Raw genomic sequence first — 22536 nt, 5'->3', positions numbered from 1 at the left:
GTGTTAAGTCACATCAAGTTCCTAATTCAGTGTCTGCAGGAAGATGCCTCTGAGAGTCAGGAAATACATGAATGTGTGCTCAGAAGGAGCAATCAAACCGTCTGCTGCTTGCAACTCCAGCTGTTGTCCTAAAGCCCTCTTTGGACATTCAGTCTGCTAGTGTTCACAGGCGAAGAGAAAATCCTTCGGGATTCAGTTTTTGGTGCCTGGGGATGTGCTTCCATGATTCATTCTGTGTCTGAGCTGCAGATAAACACATTTAGGCTTCTGCATGGAAAAATAGCTGGTTCTCTCCTGGCGTTTTTTCAAAAGCTGTGTATTGAAACTCTCTTCCCAGAGGCTATTTCCTATTCCCTTCTGCCATCTGAACACTGCTGCATCCTCTGCTCCCGCCACAGAGACTTGGGATGACCAGAATCGATGCACTGTAATGAGTGTGGGCAAGGCAGAAAGTGTGTGAGGGTTTATCATCTTCTGAGGCCACCGACCTGCGGTCCTGTCATTGGGCTTCCCTTCACAAAACAGAGGCTAAGGAAAGAAGGGAGGAAGAGTTTTGTTACATATAATGCACATATGTCTGCAAAATCCCAAGACAACCTCAGTTCAGATTTCTTCATACTGATGCATTCCCCAATCCCTGATGTTCAGGTGCTTTTATAGTGGTATTTTCTTTACAGTCCTTAATGTCTGTACCTGCAGTCACTAGTCCTGAGTAAATACAAGCAGAATTTGGTTGTTGAGGAGGGATCCCAGTACTCAGTCTGGGGCTGTGGATAGTGGGGTTTGTGTTTTGAGTATCTGTGGACCACCCAGTTTCCTGAGAGTGTGCAGTAAACCTCCCTCAAATCCTGTCTGGGCTCGTTTTGGCATAGGGAATACTTGTGTATAGTAGTGGTTTCCTTTGTTTGTATTTTGATGATGATTATTATTATTCCTGAATTAGTAATACTGAGATAAATACTTAGTTCCTGATGTTGTCTTCTGTAGCTAATCAGGTATATCTGAAACAGCACCTTAGACCTCAGTGTTGTGCTCTGATTACTTTTTTTTTGAGAAAAAAACAGACTTTTTCAATACTTGGCAAAGTCACAGGACAGAGGAGAGAACTGGCTGGGTAATGGGAAAAATACTCAAATCTCTTTTGAAAAAATGCCAATGTCTATAATGCATTTTCAGTGAATGACTCAATTGGTTCTATTAAAGGAAAAAATATAATGTTAATTCAGCCTAATATAGTTTATTCTATTACCAATCAACGGATAGGCTTGAGCCTCCTCATACTTTGCTTTCTTACTGCTAATTATTGAACAGGATGTTTAATTATTGATTTCCAATAGTGGATATCAGTATAAATTGGGAGTAGTTCCCTTAATTCTGATGGAGATACATTGGTTTAAGAGTAAGGAAGATCAGGCTCAATATGATGAGGAAGGAGTTAGGTGCAAGTCAGTCAGGAGGAGGCAGAATTTAATTTTATATCTGAAATGGGTTGTTTTGTCATTTGTGCGGACTTGAGCACATTTGCATTTATCCTCCTTCGTGTGTTCAGGCTCAACCTCTAGATTTGCCTTTAATAAAATGTAAGATAGTGTGCTGCGAAATAGGTTCTGCTTTGTCTGGAGAGAAAAGAATATTAACATGATATTTACTGACTTTACAGTAATGATGTGATATTTATTGACTTTACAGCTCTTTTAAGACTAAAAAAGTATATATAAATTCTGCATTGACGTTCAGTTGCAAAGGTTAGATACCCCTCAGCCTCGCTGGGAACAGGAGGTATCTTTCTTCTGTTGAAAGAATCCGAACAGTGACCCACTGTCCATGCAACAGTTAAAATTCAGCATTTTTATGTCACTTTGGAAAACAAAAGAAATCAATGTTTTGAGTATTTGCTTGCAAAAGCTTTTCTCAGACTTCAGACTGCTGCTCTTTCTGTCTCCAACTCTTATTTAATATATATGTAATATATGCAAAAGTGAGAAGGGGGTGTGGGGTGTGTGTGTTGAGTAAAGGTGCAGGGAAGGGTAGGATCTTAGGGCACAAATGGGTTCTTAGATGAATGTGTATGTAGTGCATATGTATGAGCAGCGACTGATAGGAAGTGTACATCATATCTCAGAATAATAACCTGAAAAATTGTATGGAGGTGGGGAGGGACGTCTGGGTGGGACGTGCACTGAGGTCACATTGAGACCCGACTCTGGTAGAGCACAAGGTCTCCTTCACCTCTTCTGGGAGATGACTCCTAATTTTTCCCCTCTCAGATCTCTGATCCTTCCCTGTCTCCCACAGCAAGAGCTGCTAACTGGAGAAGGTCACGGCATCCTTGCTGCTGGAGGATTTTATGGCATGTTGGTTTAAGACCTCTCAGATTATAGCTGAGCCTGATTTGGAGCAGCAGAAAGGGACTAGTGAGCTGTCAAAGGCCCTTCCAACCCCCTTTTGTCATAGCAGTAGTATGGAGGAGGACAAAACCTAAGGAAGAAAAATGTGCTGTAGGAAGCAGCTGACGGGTCTGGGGGAATGGAGCATTAACTCTGCAGTGTGGCGAGCAGGAGGTGAGGGGAGGTGCTGGCAGGAGCCCCTCCGGGTAAAGGGCAGGGGGATGCAGCCAGACCAGTGAGTGGCGCCAGCCAGCGACTGCAAATCACATGTTCCACGATCTCAGCGAGAAAAGGAAGAAGGACATGGGTCATTAGTTAAAGCAGCAAGTCAGGTCAAGGGTAGGGGAGTCTTGGGTTTTCTTTATTTAAAAAAATAAAAAGGAAAAAGCAGTGCATTTCATAACATTGGAGAAAGGAGAACATCAAGGGGTTGAGAATCCGGCAAGGGATTGCAAACATGGAGCAAGATCATGCAGGAAATTTGAAGACAGGTCAGAAGCAAAAAATAAATAGTAAAAATTCTCTATTTGTCAGAGAGAAGGCAAAGGAAATTATTTCAGGAGAAACCGAAACTAGAGAGAGAGTAGGAGAAATAGTTGTTGTATAAAATCAAAGTCATCCATTTCAGTAGCTTTCTTTTAGCTACAACTTAACATGTGAGATCCTGTGTGTTGAGGGAGGTCAGGAGGGGTAACAACCTCTTAATTTTGTGATGTGGGACATCAGATTGTTTAGGTAAGATTTGCTTGCATTTGACAAATAAAGATGTTCAGCTAGGAGAAATGGCAGAAAGCGAAGGGGCTTCCAAAGTCTACCAGCAGTAGACAAAGGCCTTGGGAAGCGTATGTTAGATGAGCCAAGTGTTGCAGATAGTCCAGCAGACTTCAGAGTCAAAATGTTGGACAACACAATCCAGGTGAGGAAAAGTGAAGCATAGGCAGAGGGAGAAGGCTGAGAACAGATCAGTCATCCTTGCTTGAAGACAGGAAGTCACAGAAAGGGTGAGGGACTGGGTGAGATGGTACAGGCTGATGTTGCAATAAACCATGTGATGTATTTTAGTGTTAAAATGGGGGTTTCTAACATCATAATCATTTCAGTTAATGCAAACACAGAATGCTTCTGTTCTCACCATGACCTGGGCACTTCCCTAGTCCTCGTTTCCACATTATCAGAACACCATACCATTTTTAAGGTAATTATCTTTACAGCAGTACGGGTGGTAAGGAACTGCTATTCTGCAGATAGTGAACCGAGGCATAAAACAGAAGAGTATCTTGCCTGCAGTCCCACTACAAATGGAAGTGAGAATTGAAGCCAGGTTTCTAAAGTCCTCAACTAGTAGCTTAAATGCTGGCTCATCGTCCCTCTGAAAGCCTTGAGCAGGAGCCACCTTGAAGTCATACTTTCCACAGAGAAATAAAGTTTTTTGGCATATTTTAATGGTTTGTTTAGTGTTGCTTAAAAAAAAAAAAAAAAAAAAAGTTTGTAAGTTATTTTTGATGTTTTTATTATTCGGGCAAAATTAAACCATAACTGTATATCTGCTGGTTGATGCAGAATGACATTACAGAAGAGGCTAACAGGTACATTAGTAAGAGTTGCCTTTCTTTAATTTACTCTGGTCTGTTTTTCAGATAAACCGCGAAAGCTGGTGTTCACTGGAGCCATGTCCCGATTCTTCCCTTCTGGAGCGCAAACGAACACGGGAGTCTCCAGGTGAGCAACCCTGCAGTTCTCCTCACCTTTTCTTTCCTCCTTTTTCTTCTTATTTTTGACATCCTTGCCTCAACGGGGAAAATACATAAACAAAAGAAAATGTGTAATGAATCTGCCATGAGTCATTGTTAGCACATGGTTGTAGTACTTGACTTGCAGTGAGCTGTGTAGTGTGTCACCAGCTTAAATATTATGCATTTAAAGTACTTTAGTATTTTGTTTTTTTCTTTTTTTAAAAAAAAAAACCAACAAACTTGAAAGTTTTGATGAAGCACACAGACATAGTTTCTAGCTAAAAGGATAATACAATAAAAGAAAAAAAACAGTCAGAAATTGAAACTCCTGAATCCATATTTAGATCCAGATCAGTGGCTTGGTTTTTTGTGTTGTTTTTTTGTTTTGTTTTTTTTTTCCTTCTGAAATGTGCAATATTTCCAGGCTTCAGGAAGCAGGAAGGCTGTTCAGAGCCATCATTCCCACACCCTGCCCACCAGCCATGCCGAGCTCCCAGCCCTGCGTGCTGGCTGGTGCTTTCTGGCTCTTCCACCCGGACAGAAAATCTTGTCTGGGCAAGTTTCAAACAGGGTTTGGTGTCCAAGATAAGAAATAAAGCATTTCCTTTAATTGAATTATGCATGTTCAAAACATATAGTGTAATTTATCAGGGTCATGAGTTGTGACTTTGGACTGTTCATTGGGAGGACACTTCTTGCCTTGCTCTCATTTTGAGAAGGGGGTCTCACCTGAATCTTCTTCAGTTTATCTGAAAGACTTGAAAGAAAACCAGGGATTGAGCCACGTGAGTGTCAATATGAAATTCAAACCTAATCTTTTCAGAGTGTAGGCTAAGAAGGGATAATCAGTGGCTGACCTAAAGGGTTTATTCTAGGTAGAAGTTTAGCTCCCATCGAAGTTAAATAAGTGCTTTTTTATTAAAAAAAAATAGTACTCTTTTTAGAATAGTCATAAACAGTGGATAGCTGTTTCAAGAACGTATTACAGGAGAGCCTGTGGTATCACCATGCTGCTTCTTTCCTAACTGTGTCCCCAAATCCCTTGCCTCTTGGTATGATATTTTAGTGCTTCAGGCAAGAGTTACTGTGCTCCATTTGGCTGCAAAATGATGTGCACTCATTTTACTTGCCAAATGTGTAATCACGCATTCATATGGATCAATATCAGTTAGATACTGACGAAATATCCAATGCAATATCATAGTATAGAAATATATTAATTATGTAATCAGGTAGCCTTATGTACAGTTACATATTAATAATTAAAGTAATATGTGTCTGTAACACAGGCACAAAGAGGCAGGTTTTTAGGGTGATTAATGTGCTCTACGGTCGGACTGAAGCAGCAGGAAGATCTCAGGCTCTTCAGGTTCTGGCCTTTCTGGAAATAATGTTGTTACTGCACATGCATCCCTCCGGCTGCACTACTGTGCTGTGCAGTGTAGAGAAGGCAAGAAAAATCTGGCAACACCTAACAGCAATAAAACCATTAGTTGTCGTAATTTGGTTCACTTAAAAATACACAACTTGTTAAGGAATTAGACCTTTTTCACCTGATGAATAATCCTGCTGAAATGGCTTATAAGGACAGAGTCCTTAAACCTTAGGAGAAATCATAGCTTCTCATTTTCTGTCAGTGCTTTTGAAATTAAATGCGTGGAGGAGTGTAGCAGATATGTAGCTTCAGCATGGAATTGTAGCGCTCAGCCCTGTCTTGCAGGACACAAGGGTTTGGAAAACGTACGTAAAGAGAGTCGCTTGGAAATTTTTCCCTAGGGCTTTTTGCTACATAAGTTTTTTTGGTCTCTGTTAGGTGCAGAAGTGTCTTACCATCATCACTGTATTTTCATCTGCACCTCCACAGAGTAGATCAGATAATCACAGTTCCACTATAAATCCAGCATGTGCAGAGAGAAGGGGTGGCAGTGGAGAGAAGACAGGGTTTGGGAATCAGTTTCTCAGCACAGATGAGATGAGGTATATGGGGTTCCCACCACTGTGGTCCTTATCGTCCTTCCCCACCACTTCATCTCCTCTGTCCCTCGGAGACTCCTACAGAGGAGGCTTTTCTGCCTCTTGTGATTTATCGTCAGGGCGAGGTATCCGTCCCTTGGCGTATCTGGACCGTCCCCGCTGATTTTCCGCTGGAACGTGGCTCGAGCCCCTTTGTTTTTCAGTCTGGGCTGTGGACATGCTCTGCTGGCTGCCAGCTGGACAGCCCGCACCCTGGCCCGCTCCCTTACAGTCTCTCCATCTCTTCCTTGCTTTTCCCTTCTTTTGTTTTTTTGTGTTTTTTTGTTTTGTTTTGTTTTGTTTTGTTTTGTTTTTGTTTGTTTTGTTTTGTTTTGGGGGGGTTGGTTTTTTTTTTTGGGGGGGGGGGTGGTGTTTGTTTTTTTCCCTCTCTTCTTCTTATGCCCTCCCTTCTCCCCCTCAGTGATGGAAAAGCAGTTCAGATTTTCCAGGTTTACCAAAAGGGGAACAGGACCAGCGAGCAGCCACGCCGCCTCCATTAAGTGCTTTTCCAATTCTCCGTGGTGTGGAAACTCCTCTACGGAGTAATGGGGTTTCCGACCAGCTTCAGCTCCCCCCTGCCCTAAACAGGGGAGTCCCACTGCCATCAACAAATTAACATTATTTTCTCTGACAGTGGAGTTGCTCCAATTGACTGGGCTGCAGCCAGGCTGTTTGATAACTGCTGTGAGGCACAGGTTAAGAATGGGGAAGGGAAAAAGGTGGCTTCTAGCTACCCAAACGTGTCGTTGTTGTAAGCCTGACATCACCAAGGATGGAGTTAGTTAGGTGTAATTTAAGAGTGAACCAATATTTTATTGCCCTGGCTCCTCTCCAGGGAGCTAAGCATGTTTTGGATCTGTTCAGTTAGAGCAGGTTGCAAAATAACACTTCTTTTTTTAAAAAATACTAATAATTAGAAAATATTTTGAGCTGGGAAGAAAGAATGTTCAGTTATTGCCAAAATTGTCATTAATACTTTTGCCTGAAGGCTGAACAAATGAAATGATATACAAGCATTTTTTATGCAAATACATGTCTCAAGGTTTTTGGAAAGGAGGGCTTTCTCAGTGGCCGTGCTGCTGATCACCCCAATAACAAACAGCTGGAAGCATTTTAGAAAAAAAGGGATGCAGTATGCTTATATTTCAATGCCAGGGGTTATGAAAGCTGAGAATTGTTAAAAAAATGGTTTTTGAATCTTAAAAAAGTAAAGCTTGTCATGGAAGTCATACTAGTGCTTTTTCAGTGAGAAGTACAGAAGAAGGAATGAAATTGTCCCAATATGCATTAAAAGCCCCTTGGCATTTAGAGGGAATTGATTCTTTAATTGAGAAAGAAAGGAAATATTGTCAAGTTATATTTCTACATTTACTGAATATGAGTCTAATTTTCCAGTTGCTGCAATCGATGGGAAACATCCTGTTATGCTCAGTGTGGGGTACCTGATATATAAAATATTTATCAGCACCTCAAGCTACAAGCGTATATGACTGTTTAATACAGAATTTCTGTTTGCACCCTGTGCTTTGATGATGCATTAAACAGGAGTTTCAAACTCTTGAATAAATTATTTGAAAATTTACAGGCACGGTTTTGGGAGGTGAACGCAATTTATGAAGCTGTGTTTATGGTTGGTTTTACATCCTTGAAATTACTAAGAGTGTGCGAGTCGGATGTATGGATGCTACAGAAAGCATCAGATCATAACTTTGTCTGCTTTGCTCCCTCAGAATGTGAGAACTTCTTGGAGGATGGGCTGAATAGCGTCTGTGCCTCGTCACAGGGTGTCCTTAAAAGAGAGTCCGGGAGTGAGTCTGACCTCTTCCCCTTGGCTGGTGATGGGATGGAAGACCTTGTCTTTGGAAAGGTAGGAAAGCCTGGTTGGGATATGGTTAAAAAATCTCTGAGGCCTGATTTGATAAACCTGTGCTGCAAACACATCTTGATTTCACTGGTGAGTTAGAAACCTGGAAGCGATTATCCTGGAACAGAATAGATAGGAAGGATCCGGTCCCCTCTGCAGATGCAGCAACATGAGGGATGTATTTACTTTCAGCAGAATTCCAAAAACTGTGCAGCCCCCAGTGTTAAAAAGATTAAAGTAATTTTGACTGTCCAAAAGTAAATCGTGTACTAGAGGAACAGTCGAAAAGGTGGATTTTCTTTCAAGGTCATTAGGGATTGCACAGACGATATGAAAGCCATCTTTAACTCATGTAACAAAGAGCTTTTCTCTAGCAAACAATGACCTCTGTGCTGACACCTTCAGAATTATATACTGTAATTCTCACAGGGACTAATGTTTTTCTGTAAATTCAGTGTGACTCCCTGGATAGGAAGGAAACACTCTAAATACTTAAGGCCAATTCCAGTGAATAGTTTTGTTGCCTAGGCGACATATCTCTAATGCCTTTTTGCGTGCAAGTAGAAGGAAAATGTTTTCAGGTTTGCTTAAAATCAACAACAGAAGTCATTACTAACCTTAGTCATCCCTGTGCCCTTTGTGCTGCTCACAGCTGAGAAGGGGGAGGAGTGGGTGAGACCTGAGATACAAAGTCATCATCCTGAACAGAGGATGCCTCCTTTAGCATCAGTCTTTTGCCATCTGTATCAGACCAGCCTGAATTTATTCAGAGGATGACTAGGTTTTGCTTTTTAAGAATAATCTTGTTGGTAATTTATATTCTTCTTGCCCTAGGCAGATGATGAAAAAGCATACAGAAAGATCATAGAGATGCAGAGTCAAAGAGGACATGAACATTCTTTTTTAGAGCAGCTGTCATGTTGGTGTCATCTCCGTGCCTAGCTTCAGCTCCAGCTTACCTGTTTGAGCAGGCACAGTTCCTGTTCTGAAAAACTAAACTTTCAGAGTAGATTTCACACTTGCTTTCAGAGAAATATACTTAATGAAACAAAATTCTGTTTGCTTAAATCAAATCAGATGATGGTGAATATTTTCCAGCAGGACGGGAAACACCACAGCCCAGGCTAAGTGATCTCATGTGCTATAAATGAACACTAAAGTCATCCTTAATGCATGTGGTAGGGCACAGAGCTCACCAGCCTCACCCTTTCCCATCTTACTCTCAAAGTGATGCGGGACCCTGGACTGTGGGAATATAAGGCTGTTTGGCAGAGTAGAAGACTGTCTTCAGTTTTCTCATACAGAGTGGCACAAATTATGACAGCCGACTGCCATTTGGGCCTGATTTGATGCTTGTATGGGGATGCATGGGAGAAGAGTGATGTGAGAACACAGTAAATTTTATGTTGTACAGAATTTTAGCTTTTCTCCTTTCTTACCTGAAAAGTTTTCTTCTCCAAATACAGGAAAGAAAAAAGAAAACTTAAAAAGTATAGGTAGTACAATGTAGTAGGGGTGCTGCAGGGAAAAGGAGGAGAAGGTGGTGGGGAAAGCTGATCTTCAGTTGCAAGTGGAGAGCAGGCAGAGGGAGGAAATTATTTTCTTTGTAGAAAGTGAATTTCTTAATTTGGCAGCCTTTGCATTGTTCTCATTATGCAGTGGATTGCGGACCTCATCTGCAAATGGGTTCAGAAGGTTCATAAGTTGAGTTTAGGAAGTTATTCAAAACTAATCTCAACCTCAGTCATTTTTTTTGTCTCTGCTTTGCTGACTAGCTTGGTTCCTTGTCTCCTTTCTCAGAATTTATCTGAGTATCTTTTCTACAGTTAAAAATTATTTCTAGAAGGAGACACTGGTTTTGTGTTGTGAACTCATTCCATATTCACGCTTTTTTTTTTTTTTTTTGACTACTCAGCCCAGTTGGTAGAAATAGAAGAGTTAAATATTTTTAATAACCACTGAGATAGGTGTTGGATATAAGCTTTCTTCCGAAAAATATTGAGAGATGCATGTCTTGGTTGTAATTGCTTAGTTATAAGCCTATTAAGCAGTACAATTTCCATATCAAATTGGGAAGAGAAAGAACATGTTTATGAACAAAAAGAGGATCTCAAACCTTTCAGTGTCATGATGATGATTGTTATTACTAGTCCTGTTCTTGCTTCCCCTTTGTATGGAGAAGAGTTGAACTTAGTTTAGAGATGGGTTTTATTGTACAAATCACTCCCTCTCTGTTAACTGCTTAATACATTAAAATAAATCTTAGGAAGAACAAGCTGTTGTCTGTCCAGGGCCATTGGGCTGCTTCCATTCACTTAGAAATGTATGGATTCACAATTCACTTAGAAATGTATGGATTTAAAGCCCTGGTTATATCCCAGGACCATGAAGAATTGGGGTCTGTGGGGTCACAAAATCTCCAAGTACCTTAAATTGTCCCTGGTGTTCAGTGCATGCTCTCTTTACCATCTCCTTGCCATCTCCTGTGCTTGTTTTAATTATTTTTTTTTCTCTGAAAGACACGTGCTGAGCTGTGTAACATGAGCTGCTGGGTTCAGAGAGCTTTAGCACTAAAACTTGAGTTGTTTTTTCAGACTTTAGAGACTGTTGCTGAAATCCAGAAATCGCTTCCAATGTGAGGTCTATGGCTTCAGCAAAATGTTTCATTTTTTTGCGTCAGCGCTTCATTCCCATGTCCTCGTCATCCTGCTTTTCCTTCTCCATCTCAGACAGCCATCTGGGCAGGCTTTGCAACACCCTCCTTCTTGAATGATTAATGCTGCATAAGGTCATTTCTCACAGTCATCTGGTAACATCCTGGGGCGTAGCCCATACGCTTTGCTCATCTTAACTTTTAACCTGCCACCAAAATTCAGCATTACTGGGAAGTTTTTTAATGTGCTTCTTGGGAAATAATTCAGACAAAAGTCCCTTGGGAAGTCAGGAACCCACAGATCATTGTGAAAAGAAAGGATTACAACTCAGCCCCTTGAATTTTGTTCAATTTCTGCCTTTGTTTTGGTTTGCTCAAGGAAACACACAAACACATCAATATTTTGCATTTATTTTTTCAGAGTTACTGTTTCTCTTAAAAAAATAAACTTAACAACATGCAAAAAACCCAAACCCAAAGGAATAAAAGTTTGAAGAGAAAGGCTTTCAGCAGGGAAAGACTCCTCTGCTCCAAGTCATAAAAATTATGATAAATAGTTAATAGGGAGGCCACTGTTGAGGTTGGCTTTAGGGAACCTGGAGCCATAGGCAAATCCAAATAAAAAATTACTCTGCTAGATTATATATCAAGCTAACCAAAGATGTTGACTCCTTTCGTGTAAAGGTACACCAAATAAACTTCAGGATGCCAGGATTTAATATTTTTCGTCTTCTTTTTTAAATCCTGTAACACCTTTAATATCTTTGTCACATGGAAGGTCGGGGACAGAGTAAGTTTGTGTCTCAGCACTTTTCATGTTGTCATCACAAAAATGATTGAAAGAACATTTTAATTCCACTTATCAAGACCTCCTACAGAGGGAGGGATTTAGTTGAGGAAGTTATCTTATACCTCCACCATCCTAGTGATTTATCTGTATTCATGAAGAAGTATATACGTTCTTTCTCAGAAAACTCACTTTTTGTGCCTTATCTCATTTTTTCATACTAGCTTCTCACCAAGTACTGTTTCTGAGAGCAAAGAAAATGCCTGCTGGTACAGGTCTTAAAAGCTCTTTTCAGCCATGAGTTCTATGGTCACAGTTAAGGCTTGAATTCATTGAGGTTCAATGCAGCAAGCCTAACTTGAAGAAAATTAGTATTTCTTTAATGTTTCATTTTTCCTGTAGGAAAATAACACATTAGAGAACCATTTCTGTTCTGAAAACAGGGTATTTTCTTACTGAAATAGGATTAAAGAGCAGTGCATATTTACTGGCACTTGGCCAGATAGCTGATTTTTTGCAGAGGTGGCTACAATATAGATCTTTCTTAGATGTGTCAGCCACATTTGGCGTTTTGCAGACAGAGTCTTGGTCTTTCATATTAACTATTCTGCTTTATTTCCAAAAAAATTAATCATTTAAATGAAGAATATCTTTAGAGGAATAAGCACGGGCCACAAGTTCAAGGGAATTGTTTATTGCATTCTGTACTCAGTCTCTGATGCTCAAGGTAAAAGTTAAAACAGACCAAACATGTTTCACATTTTTCAAACATCTCTTCAAACTACACGTTATGATAGAAACCTTAAATCTTCCCTGCTTGGGAAGTGGGGTTTGTTCTGCATTTTAAACTGGAGCAGTACTCTCATCTGGAAAATAAAAATTCCTCTTTTTACGCTAATTCCTCCCTATATAATTTGATGTTCTGCACTATTGTTGCTAGATTTGCATCCAAATTTAATGTTTCCAAACTCTCTCACTGTACAGCTGGCGGGTAGTGCTCTCTCCTCCTGCTGTGCTGTCCTAATGTCTAACAGTGTTTTCCTGTGTCTCAGAAAAATGAAACAGACTGTTTCCTCTACTGAAGGAATATTATCCACATAATGACTGCTTAGTTTGTCTGGATTTCAGCAGTGCAGTAAGGTCTCATCATGACTCACACAAATATCAGATTATACTGAATAACGCCAAGCGTCATCAGAAACTTTACAGGGCATCCATTTCAGTTTTCTCTTGTTTTAACTTACTTCTTATTTAAATATGTGTCAAATCCAATCCTTTACATTACAGTATAAATTTACTATTGAAGTATTTACACAAATTCACCATTAATATTTGACATTCCTTACCATAAAATGAATGCTTTTGGAGGGATATATTTTTAATGTGTTTTTTAATATTTTGTCTTTAAAAGATATATTGTGCTTTGGTGTTGTGCTGTGTTTTTCTTTGATGGATGGGGAGGGGAAATAGTGTGACAGCATTTATTTAAACCACCTTAGGATCATTATTGTGTACCTATTCAACTGAAATAAGAATAAAAAATAGCAAAACTTGAAGCAGGGCTTCCCTCTAAGTAGTGAAATATTTTATTAGATTACTTTTTGAACATCTCAGTTTCTTTTTATTCAGTTTAACAAGAAGCTTTTAACTGACAATGTGTGCCCATCAAAAAAAAGCACAGAAAAGCAAAAGTGTCTGGAGCATTTAAGACTGCTGGCCTTGAATGAAGTCAGGGCGATGGGATCCGAGGTGAGGACTGCCGTGGGGCAGCACCACTCCCGTTCATCCTGCCCTGCATGGGTTTTGATGCCCATCTCTCCCTTCTGAGGACGGGAGTTTATAGCCCGTTGTTTTCTGTCAAATGAGAGCTGACAGCCTGCAGCTCCTTGAGCACTCAGCTTCTGCTGAGACCCACCAAGCCTGCTATTTGAAGACAATTAACCGCTGTGGCTTTGCTGAATAGCCTATTATATATGGTCTGACAGATCATTCTGCCTATTATTATTTTAAATGATACAGCACAGGGCTCTGCAGGAGAATAAATTGAAACTTCCCATGTCAGTCCTTCGGGGCAAACACCATTTCAGACTGAAGGTGATGTCAGAGAGATGGTTGTGTTTTTTTATGCTAGCCACGGGGAACACAGAATACACACAGGCTCTTCTCAGGCTGTATGGTCAGCATGTGGCCTTTGGCCAAAGAGAACCAGTTTGGCTTCCACTTGTTGCTTCTGGAGCAAACTAAACCAAAAAAATTGCAGTATGACTTGAGACCTGTAATACAGGGCAGCTGATCCTGTGGAACAATATTTTTCAATTACAGTTGGATTTGAAAAATGCTGCAAACCTTGGCATTAACTTTCTGCTTAACGGAAAGTAGTGGGGGATGGGATTTAAGTTTTTTTTTTTTTCTTTCTGTTTTCCACTACTGAATAATTGCCCCTTTTGTGCTGCATGATGCAGTGGAACAGTATGTTGCCCTATGAGCTCTCGTGACTGACAGCTACAAACCCATCCCAGGTCCCACAAGAGAGGCTGGAGTTTGTCATCAGGAGTCGTGATGACCCAGTTCTCCATGAATTGCTCTCCATAAACCTTTGGTGTTTTTATGGCACCTTGACTGATAACGGGATTATCCAGAAATGGTGAGAGAAGCAGGAGTTGCTGTGCAGGATGAAATGTGGAGTTGGAGAGAGGAAGGCAGGCAGAGGACTTGAGCTGGGAGCCCAGGGTGACAGCAACCAGGGACCTGCGGAGTGGAAGAGATTGCTTGGCAGAGCATTTCAACCTCTGTTGAAGGCAGAGCAAAAAGCCTCACTTCTGCGATGGTTAATTTGCCTCATGGTGTCACTAGGAATCTCTCAGCTCATGTGAAATACAAAATATTTTCATTTATTTAAAATGTTAAAGCTGTTCACTTCATTGAAAGTGTTCAAGGTCAGGTTGGACAGGGCTTTGGGCAACCTGATCCAGTGAACAATGTCCTGGCCCATAGCAGGGAGAGTTGGATCTTTAAAGGTCCCCTCCAACCCAAACCAGTCTATGATTCTACTTTAATATATTTTTAATTTTTCTTATCCACAGCAGCCTGAAGAGGAGCAGTCTGCATGTGATGTTACCAGCTCCAGTTCCTCTGCAGATGACACCATGTCCCTGGAGAGGAACTCATCACTGGGCAGCGACACATCCCTTCCCTTCCCACCGACGCTGAACTTCATCCAGCCCAAGGACAGGCACAGCCTGGATGGCAGCTGCACCAACATGGTGGCTACAGAGGGAGGGGAAAAGGAAGAGGAGCTGGACAGTATCACGGATGTGCCCACTCCTTCATCTGTCTTGCGAAACTCCATGCGGCCACTGTCACCTTTCCGTCGACACAGCTGGGGGCCAGGGAAGAACGCCACCAATGAAGCAGAAATAAATCAGAGGAGGTGAGTGAAGAGCTGCTTTGATTTACTTTGCACCCACTCATGCATATTTATCTAAGCCTTGGACTCAGCATGAAAAAACAGAAAACTGAGGATGTCACTTCTGGTTATTTGTTTTTCACTTAAAGGGGTGAAGAAACTCTCCTAAAGTATGTTTGTTTGTTTTTTAAATTAACTTTCAGGATTAAAGTACTTAATACCTACAGTACGCTTGAGCTTTCCAGAGGAAATGGAATTACCCTGGGACAGGTCTTCTATTTGAACTATCACCACCCCTTTCTGTATGAAGGGCTTTGTTAAAGGAATTATTGGAGTGTTAAATCTCATTGACCACAAAATAAACACAACCATTATTGCTCTGATTGTATTAAGAGATAGCATGGGCACCAGGGTTTTAAAAAATGGTGTTGAGGCTCCTCACAGTGTTAAGATGAGTAGTCCCCAATTCACAGAATTGGTTCCACCTCAGTCTCTCATGGACAGTAAATCCCACATAACTCATCACCGGTGTTCCTGGTGATGCCCAGGAAGATTGAAAAGGGAAGTTTTCCCATTTGTTCTTTCAGATGATAGAAGAGGGAGAGGTGTAACAGCCACATGAGTGTGTAGGTGCTGGTGCCAAGTGACTGTGGGAAGAAGTGGTGTTCAGCCTCCCATCTCAGTGGGGAAAAAGAGGAAGTAAAACGAAATGCACATCAATGAAGTGGTTGGTGTAAGGTTCCCTGCCATGCTCTGCACTATTCGGCATCCAGGCTGCTGGATGCTTTGGGGTCAAACCCTGCCTGTTCTGAAACCAGTGGAAGTTTGGCCAATGTTTTCAATGCATTTTAGTGCTTTCAGAGCAGGAATGGCCAGCTGAGTTAACAGTGTCAGGGTGCTGTACCCTCCTGTCCCGTGGAGCCCTTACCTTACAGAGCTAACAGAGGCTGCAAGCCCAGGCGTGCAGTGCCATGCCTCTCTCCAGGCTGCTGCTACCTTCGTGGCCACAGGTCTGCTTTTAAGATAGACAGAGCCATTGCATTCGGTGATGCTGTTAAATTAAAACTGGCCACTCATAATGGGTTCCTGGTAAATTGTTGCTTGACCCATTTGGATAATCCAGTGAGAGGCAGCAGCCTCCCATCAGAAATGTATGTATTCTTTAACGTTAGGAGCTGTGGGTATCACCAAAGGAATACCATAGACTCTGCAGATTTTAAAGCCGATATTGAAGAAGATTCAGGACCCTCTAAGTAACATAGGGTGAAAGACTTATTGTTGTTGTTTACCACTGCCACCTTTTTTTGATTTCATTCCCGGTCCCCTGGTAATATTTAGATAAAGTAAGTAATACCTATCTTTTTAAAGCTACAAAAGAATCAGCATAAGTTATACATGCAGGTTTATGACAGAATGAGTCCATAAGCTTATAAACTCATTTGGAGAGATTTATTTTTAAGTGTAGGACCTGTTATGTAAGGATTTCTGAGGGTAATAAACTGCATAGCTGGCAATTACTGCTAACACTTAACAGATGGGGTTAAATTCTCCTGCGTCAGACTTTGGAGGCTGTCTCTGATATGGGAAAATACATGCATTGTAAATGTAAGAAAAGTTGAGTTAAAGGAACAGTAATTATTCTCATATGTTGTTAGATACAGCTGCTGCTACATAAGCATAGCTGTCACATAGGTTAATGAAAAAAGAAAAGCTGGGTGGGTCTCTGCTGCTGATTCAGTTCCTATTTGGTTTTATGTTTCTGTTAAAGAGGAATTTGGATTATTTGAGTTTTTTTTCTTTTCTTTGTTCTTTTCATACATGGCTGTTGTGATGTTGAGATTCTGGTTGCTTAGTGAGCAACAACAAATACTGAGGAAATTAAGTCCAAACAAGTGACTTTCATACAAATCAGTTAAATTCAGGGTGTTTGCTTATTCATTTATATCACACGCAGAAGATAGATTTCCATTTAAAGGGGAAAATCCCTTATTATAAATGGACTTTTGCAAACCTTTGAAATGAAGTAACACGGAGCACAAGCCTTGGCTGAGGTGTGTCCTGCTGATGGGCAGGACCTGTGCTGTTCCCATCACCTGCCACCCCTTGTCCATGCTCCCTCTCCTCCTCCTCTGTGCACCCATGGCACTTGTTTGGTCCATAAGTGAGCAGGTTGCACACACTAAATGAGCAGAAAATGAACTAAATAAGGTGTAATTGCCATCAAATCCAACCCAAGGATTGGAACTGGGCTGCGCAGCTGGGAAGAGGAATGGGGTGGCAGGCTGCACGGTCAGCCGAGCTGTAAGAGGTGACCCCTCTCCCAGCAGAAGACTCACAGCCTAGTCCAGCCCCCATCCATACCAAAACCAGTCTTTCCCCTGATGGTAAAGGTAGCTAAGTCAAGTTTAGAGCTGCTGATACAGGATACAGAGTCTATAGGAAAAAAATCAGTCTTTTGTAGGATTTGGTCTTTTCCAGTGTTACATATTTTCAGTTTAAGAGGAATGAGCATAAAAGTTTGTTCACAGAAAAGATCAGAGAAAATGTAATCGTCTTAAATACAATGTGAAATCAAGCTCAGTTCCCTTCTGCTTCCACTCTCTCCTCAACTGCACTTCACAGATAATCCTCATGTCTAGATTTTGCTATTAAAAATACAAAGGGAACTAACAAGGCTGCTGCAAAAAGATGTTCATCCTTCGGTTAATTCCTGACATTCGTAGCAGATTTGAAATGCTTGTCTTTCAACAATGATGCAGTGTTTTTAACGTTTGGGTCAGAGGAAAGAAACGCCGACGTTTTCACTGCAAAACTGGAGCTAGTGTTAATCTTGGTTTCTAACAGCTTCTGTTAAATAGTTTGTCCTTATCTAAACTTTAAACTGACCTGGCTTTGGCAGCAGCTAAGTTGCAGGTGGTCAATACCTGTGAAATCTTCTTTTTGTACAAAAAAAAAAAAAAAAAAAGCAACCAACCAAAAACCAGAATTATTTTTAAAAGAGAGAGGAGGAAGGAGAGACTCATTACCTCCTTTAGTATTTAATTTTGTGTTTTCCCTGTATGTCCATTCCCTCTGTTGTTCATGTGTTGGGATATTATTCCTTCAGCTGCCATTTGTTCATTTTTTTTCCATTCAAGCTGCTGACCACTCTCCATGATTCATTTTCAGTTCAATGCGAGTTCTGGGGGATGGTATAAAGAAGCCTCCCATTCATAGGAGAAGGTACAAAGCCAACTAATGTGACTAACTGTTTTGCGTTTGAATGTCTACTAACTCCATACTGTCGTGTTAGTAAACCTCTCGAAGCATTGGCGTTAGAGCTGTGCATCCCACTTGGCTGCCTTCCCTCTCCAGTCTGACCCAGGGCAGTTTTTCTGACCCACAGAGCACATGCACAAGCCATTTTCTCCAGGACATTATGTAACAACTTTAAGAAATCTCAGATATCATTTTGTTGGCCTTTACCATGTGTAAGGTTTGGAATTGTCTTAAAATAATTGTTTACCTACAAGCATGTGCGTCATTTGGATTTAAAGCACATCCGAAACTCCTGCCAAGTCTTGCAGGAGGGGCACTTGGGGAGGGGATGCATCAGGCACGATCTCAGAGTTGGATAATGCCCCGCAGATCTACAGCTGGTTGAATTAAATGGCTTTACTTTTGCTCTTTTGCTGGTTTTTTTTATAACTATCTTCCTAAAAAATAGAAAATAAGGTGTGGTCCTTTTCCTTACTTCCATGTGTGTTTTTTCTTCTGTATAGCAGACTTTCTGTTTCTCATCCGTCATGCAGATACACATTTTTCACCCATGTAACATTTGTTTTGTCTATTAACATATAAAATAGGACACTTAATTTTTAACACAGCAGACATGAGGACTGTCCGCACTTACACATTTTTAGGCTAAAAAAAAATAATAAAAAAAATAAAAAAGGGGAAGTTTAACCTCTCCCCTTCAGTTGTTCAACCTCTTCTCATCTCCCACAGCCTGCTCCCTTTCCTCCTGTGGCAGGTTAACTCAGGATTTAGTTTCCCTTGATCTGGATGGAGTTATGTGTCTGTGTACAAACTACCATATTTCCACACATGTAAAAAATGTTACCATGATGTTATTACCAAAAAAATCACTGTGCCTTACCATGCATCAGCATAAATGAAGCCATATGAGCAGTGCTGTACAGTTCAGGAGAGGGATCTTAAAAAATATTTTTTTAAAAAAGGGACAAGAACGAACATGCTTTTTTACTTCTATGAAGCCACTATTTGCATCGCTCCGTGCTCTGAAGGAAGAAGTGCAGTGCTCATCTTCTCAGTTCATGCAAATTAACATCTTTTTACCAATTGCCTGTTAAGGCTCCTCTGTCGGAGCTGTGTTAGCATTTAGAGTTACAGTATCCTGAAACACTTAGCTTATATGTAGAATAAAGAAAAAGTCTTGAATAGGCAGCCTAAAATACTTAACCATATCTGAAATGTGTGGTAATTCTTTTATAACCATTCTCTCTTATTTTTTTTTCTGGCCTCCCAACCATTTCTGTATCATCCCCTCTAACCCCAGCTGGAGAGCAACAGCCTGGAACTAATTCCAACAATTTATGCTCTCCCCCAAGGCTGATGTATATAATAGCTCATACCCCCTCCCCAAGTTGTCTCTGTAAAGAGGTTTTGCATGCTCTGCATTGATCTTGTTTGGGTTTTATGGTGTTGCCAACAGATTGTGGGTGGCTCCCCAGCAGGATTGTAATTCTGTAAGACTGCTTTCCACAGCCCTTGTCAAGAGGTCTTTTTCCTTCTCTGATACCTTCCATCACTTCTAGGCTTCCTTCTACATATATGCAGCCACCTCTCCTCTCCTCCCCTCATCTACTCTTCTGCTTCCCTTCCCTGCAGTTTTAGCATTTGGGATTGTCACTGTGACATGGCAGTGGTCAGGAATAGAGACATCTTTTACAGTGCACTGTCAAGTGTAAATGTTGCATCATTTCTTTAATGAGGAAGATCCTATATCCTGCAATTGAACAGTGACCATGCAAAAATTCCTGTCTTCTGCAAACAAGTCAACATAAGCATAGCTCCAAGCATCCACCAAGCCTGGTAGTCTTGGGGCCGCCAGGAATGGCTTGGGAGGCAGGGAGAGAGGAAGCATGTATTGATGCCTTCCTTGGGGAACTTTCTCAGCCTCCATCTAGTTTCTGCCAGGCAGGTTTTGCTAACCTGCTGGGAGGCTGAACCTAAGCCTGAGAGTGCAGACTGAGATCTACGATGGAGGTGGGTTTGCTGTGGCCAGGACTTGGTTCTTTTATCATCTCAAGTATTTTGTTCCCTTGTCCTTCCCTAATACTTACATCTGCCATCATGGTTTAGTTGGATGATGACAGTGAAGTACTTGGAAGTATTGACATGTTATGGGAAGGTACATGTTCATGAAGAAGGCTTATGAGTGCTGAGAGCTGCTGGTGAAGCACACCTGGAGCTTTGCGGTACAAAGCACAGGTACTTCACATGTATCCTCATCCAATTAACATCCTGAATAAAACAGATAGCAATTAACTGTACTCCACCATTGAACACCAACCATCAAACCCTTCCTGAATGTTTCCAGTGTTGTACTGTGTGTGGAAAATATATGAGGACTTGACGTGAGGTGATGCAGTCAGTGGCTTTAAACCTTCCTCTGTGCCCTCTGTGGCTTCTGGCACTTGCAAATCCTGGCCCAGGGATACTTAGACTTGTTTTGCTTTTTTTGTAGGCTCCTAGCCTGGAGCAAACCATGCTCTGGCCGTGTCCTCCCCTTGCGTGGATTGCAGGCCAAGGCCTGGGAGCAGAACTTGTGCAGTGCTGCTCTGGCAGATCTGTGCTGATGCAAAATTCCCTTCAGATGACGTATGTTTCCTGGACAGCTTTTTCAGGATTTAAGGATCCTTTATATGTCATAGCTGACAAGAAGATTGATTTCTCTGTGTCTGCAAAGCTTGCAATTGGGCCATGAGCTGACAGAGAAAAAATAACAAAAGTGGTATTTAAAATAACAACCACAATATTTGCATTCTGTATTTGCATTTCTTATGTCTTTCATGATGCAACTTGGGACTCTTTTGGGGTATGGGAGCTGAAAGGTTTTCTAGTCAAAGTACTATTTGAAGAACTCTTGATTTAATCCCCAGTTAATAGTAAGATGAACCTGGTTTTTTTCTTCCAGCCTCTTTCACTGGTTTGCTGTGGAGCATTTAAGAATGTAGCACTCTCCTTATTTTTCTCAAGTGTAGTCTGAGGTTATTAATACTTGTATAGAGGGAACTTAAACGATTAAGTGTCTTTAAGGGATTCTTCTTCTGGTTTGGAGATGAGAGGTACCAGAAAAATACTAATCATTACTAACACAAGGGCTGTGTGCAGTTACTTATGCAAAATTGACTTTGGTATGTTTCAGTCTTGTTTTCCCCAAAAACTTCTCTCCCCACAAGGAGCAGTTTCTTCAGTATGTTGTATACTTGCCCCTGGGATCGGTTTGGGGGAAGCGTGGGCTGTCCTGCCCTCTGTTTGGTGGTAACCTCGGTCACTTGGGACACTGGTGTGTTCTGGCAGCCAGAAATGTATAGTAGCTACTGTATTATTTCTGAGTTTGTTGGGGTTTTTTGTTTAAAATATGCAAGAGTGAGAGTCTTTTAACATTCCCGTTCCATAACAATCCAATAATCAGAGCCCTTTTCCTTTCTTTGCCTCTTTTGATGTTCCTAGTTTGAGCTGGTGTCCCTCTGGTGTACAGTTCATTGCCATGGGTCCTGACTTTACTTGTAGAAGGTATGGTATAAATAAATGTGTAGCAGCAGCAAAGGAGCACTGCAACACCCTGTTGTGAGCTTTCTGTGCGTTGCCTTTTCCACTGCTGCTCTGGCTGAAGCGTGCACGTGTTTGTTGCTTGGTCTGCTTTTTCAGCAATTAATCTTGGGAATGGGTCTTCTGAATTGGGGTGCAGGTGATGGTGGCGGCTGCTCTTCATTGGCCTCGAGCATTAAAGAAGCTGCACTGTTGGTTTGAGCTGTTCCGTGATTTTAAGGCGTGTGTTTTTCTGCAGCAGTGATCATAACAGTAATTGTGACATCCAAAGAATCAAGAGTTAATGTGACTCATCGCCGATTTGTCCTGGATGGATCTCATGAGGATTTAAGTTCATAACAGACTTGTTCTTTGTAAATTGAAAGATCTAATTTTTTCTTCAAAGAGACTAATCATGTAAAACTTTATATGAAAAACCAATCTGGTAGCAACGGATTAAAATTTCCCAGGCACTTAAAGTTTGCATTTTCTTTAGAAAGACCCAGAGTTGAGATTGATGCTTGCAGATCAGATCCTTACCTGCCTATCTCCCAGATTTTATAGCTTTCTTCTGGCAGTTCTTGCTGGTTGTGGGTAGAGCTTCTAAACTCTTTTTCTGAAGACCAGATATTGAGAAAGAAGTTAATCTGTCCTTCCAGTTACAAATTTAATTACATCTGGTCTATATACCCTGACCAATAAATTATAAACCAGTAATACCCACTGATAACTATTTTTGTGGGCTAGTATTTGCAGGTTTGATCTGTTCATGTCACAACAAACTACATGATTTTTTTTTTTTTCTCTATGATGAGTGTAGCATCGTTGTTACCACCCTGGTATGAAAGAAAAAAATATTCTTCTGTCAGTAGAAATG

General features: G+C 41.1%; 1 protein-coding gene across 7 annotated transcripts in view; it reads left to right on the top strand.

Annotated features, from left to right (window-relative positions):
* Nucleotides 1–22536, top strand: part of AKAP13 (A-kinase anchoring protein 13) — a 224007-nt gene that overhangs the window by 154266 nt on the left and 47205 nt on the right. For 4 of the 7 annotated variants that reach the window (XM_074917613.1, XM_074917612.1, XM_074917609.1 and 1 more), the window contains 5 exons: nt 4025–4106; nt 7864–8000; nt 14521–14867; nt 18012–18065; nt 21582–21644. In XM_074917613.1, coding sequence (XP_074773714.1) covers nt 4025–4106; nt 7864–8000; nt 14521–14867; nt 18012–18065; nt 21582–21644 — 683 coding nt within the window. The remainder of the gene's footprint in view (nt 1–4024; nt 4107–7863; nt 8001–14520; nt 14868–18011; nt 18066–21581; nt 21645–22536) is intronic. The other 3 variants (XM_074917611.1, XM_074917614.1, XM_074917615.1) reach the window with 3 other exon arrangements.

The sequence above is a fragment of the Athene noctua genome, chromosome 13 (assembly GCF_965140245.1).
Source record: "Athene noctua chromosome 13, bAthNoc1.hap1.1, whole genome shotgun sequence".
Lineage (NCBI taxonomy): Eukaryota > Metazoa > Chordata > Aves > Strigiformes > Strigidae > Athene > Athene noctua.
Note: the sequence above shows the minus strand (reverse complement) of the source record. Positions and strands in the feature narration are given on the sequence as shown.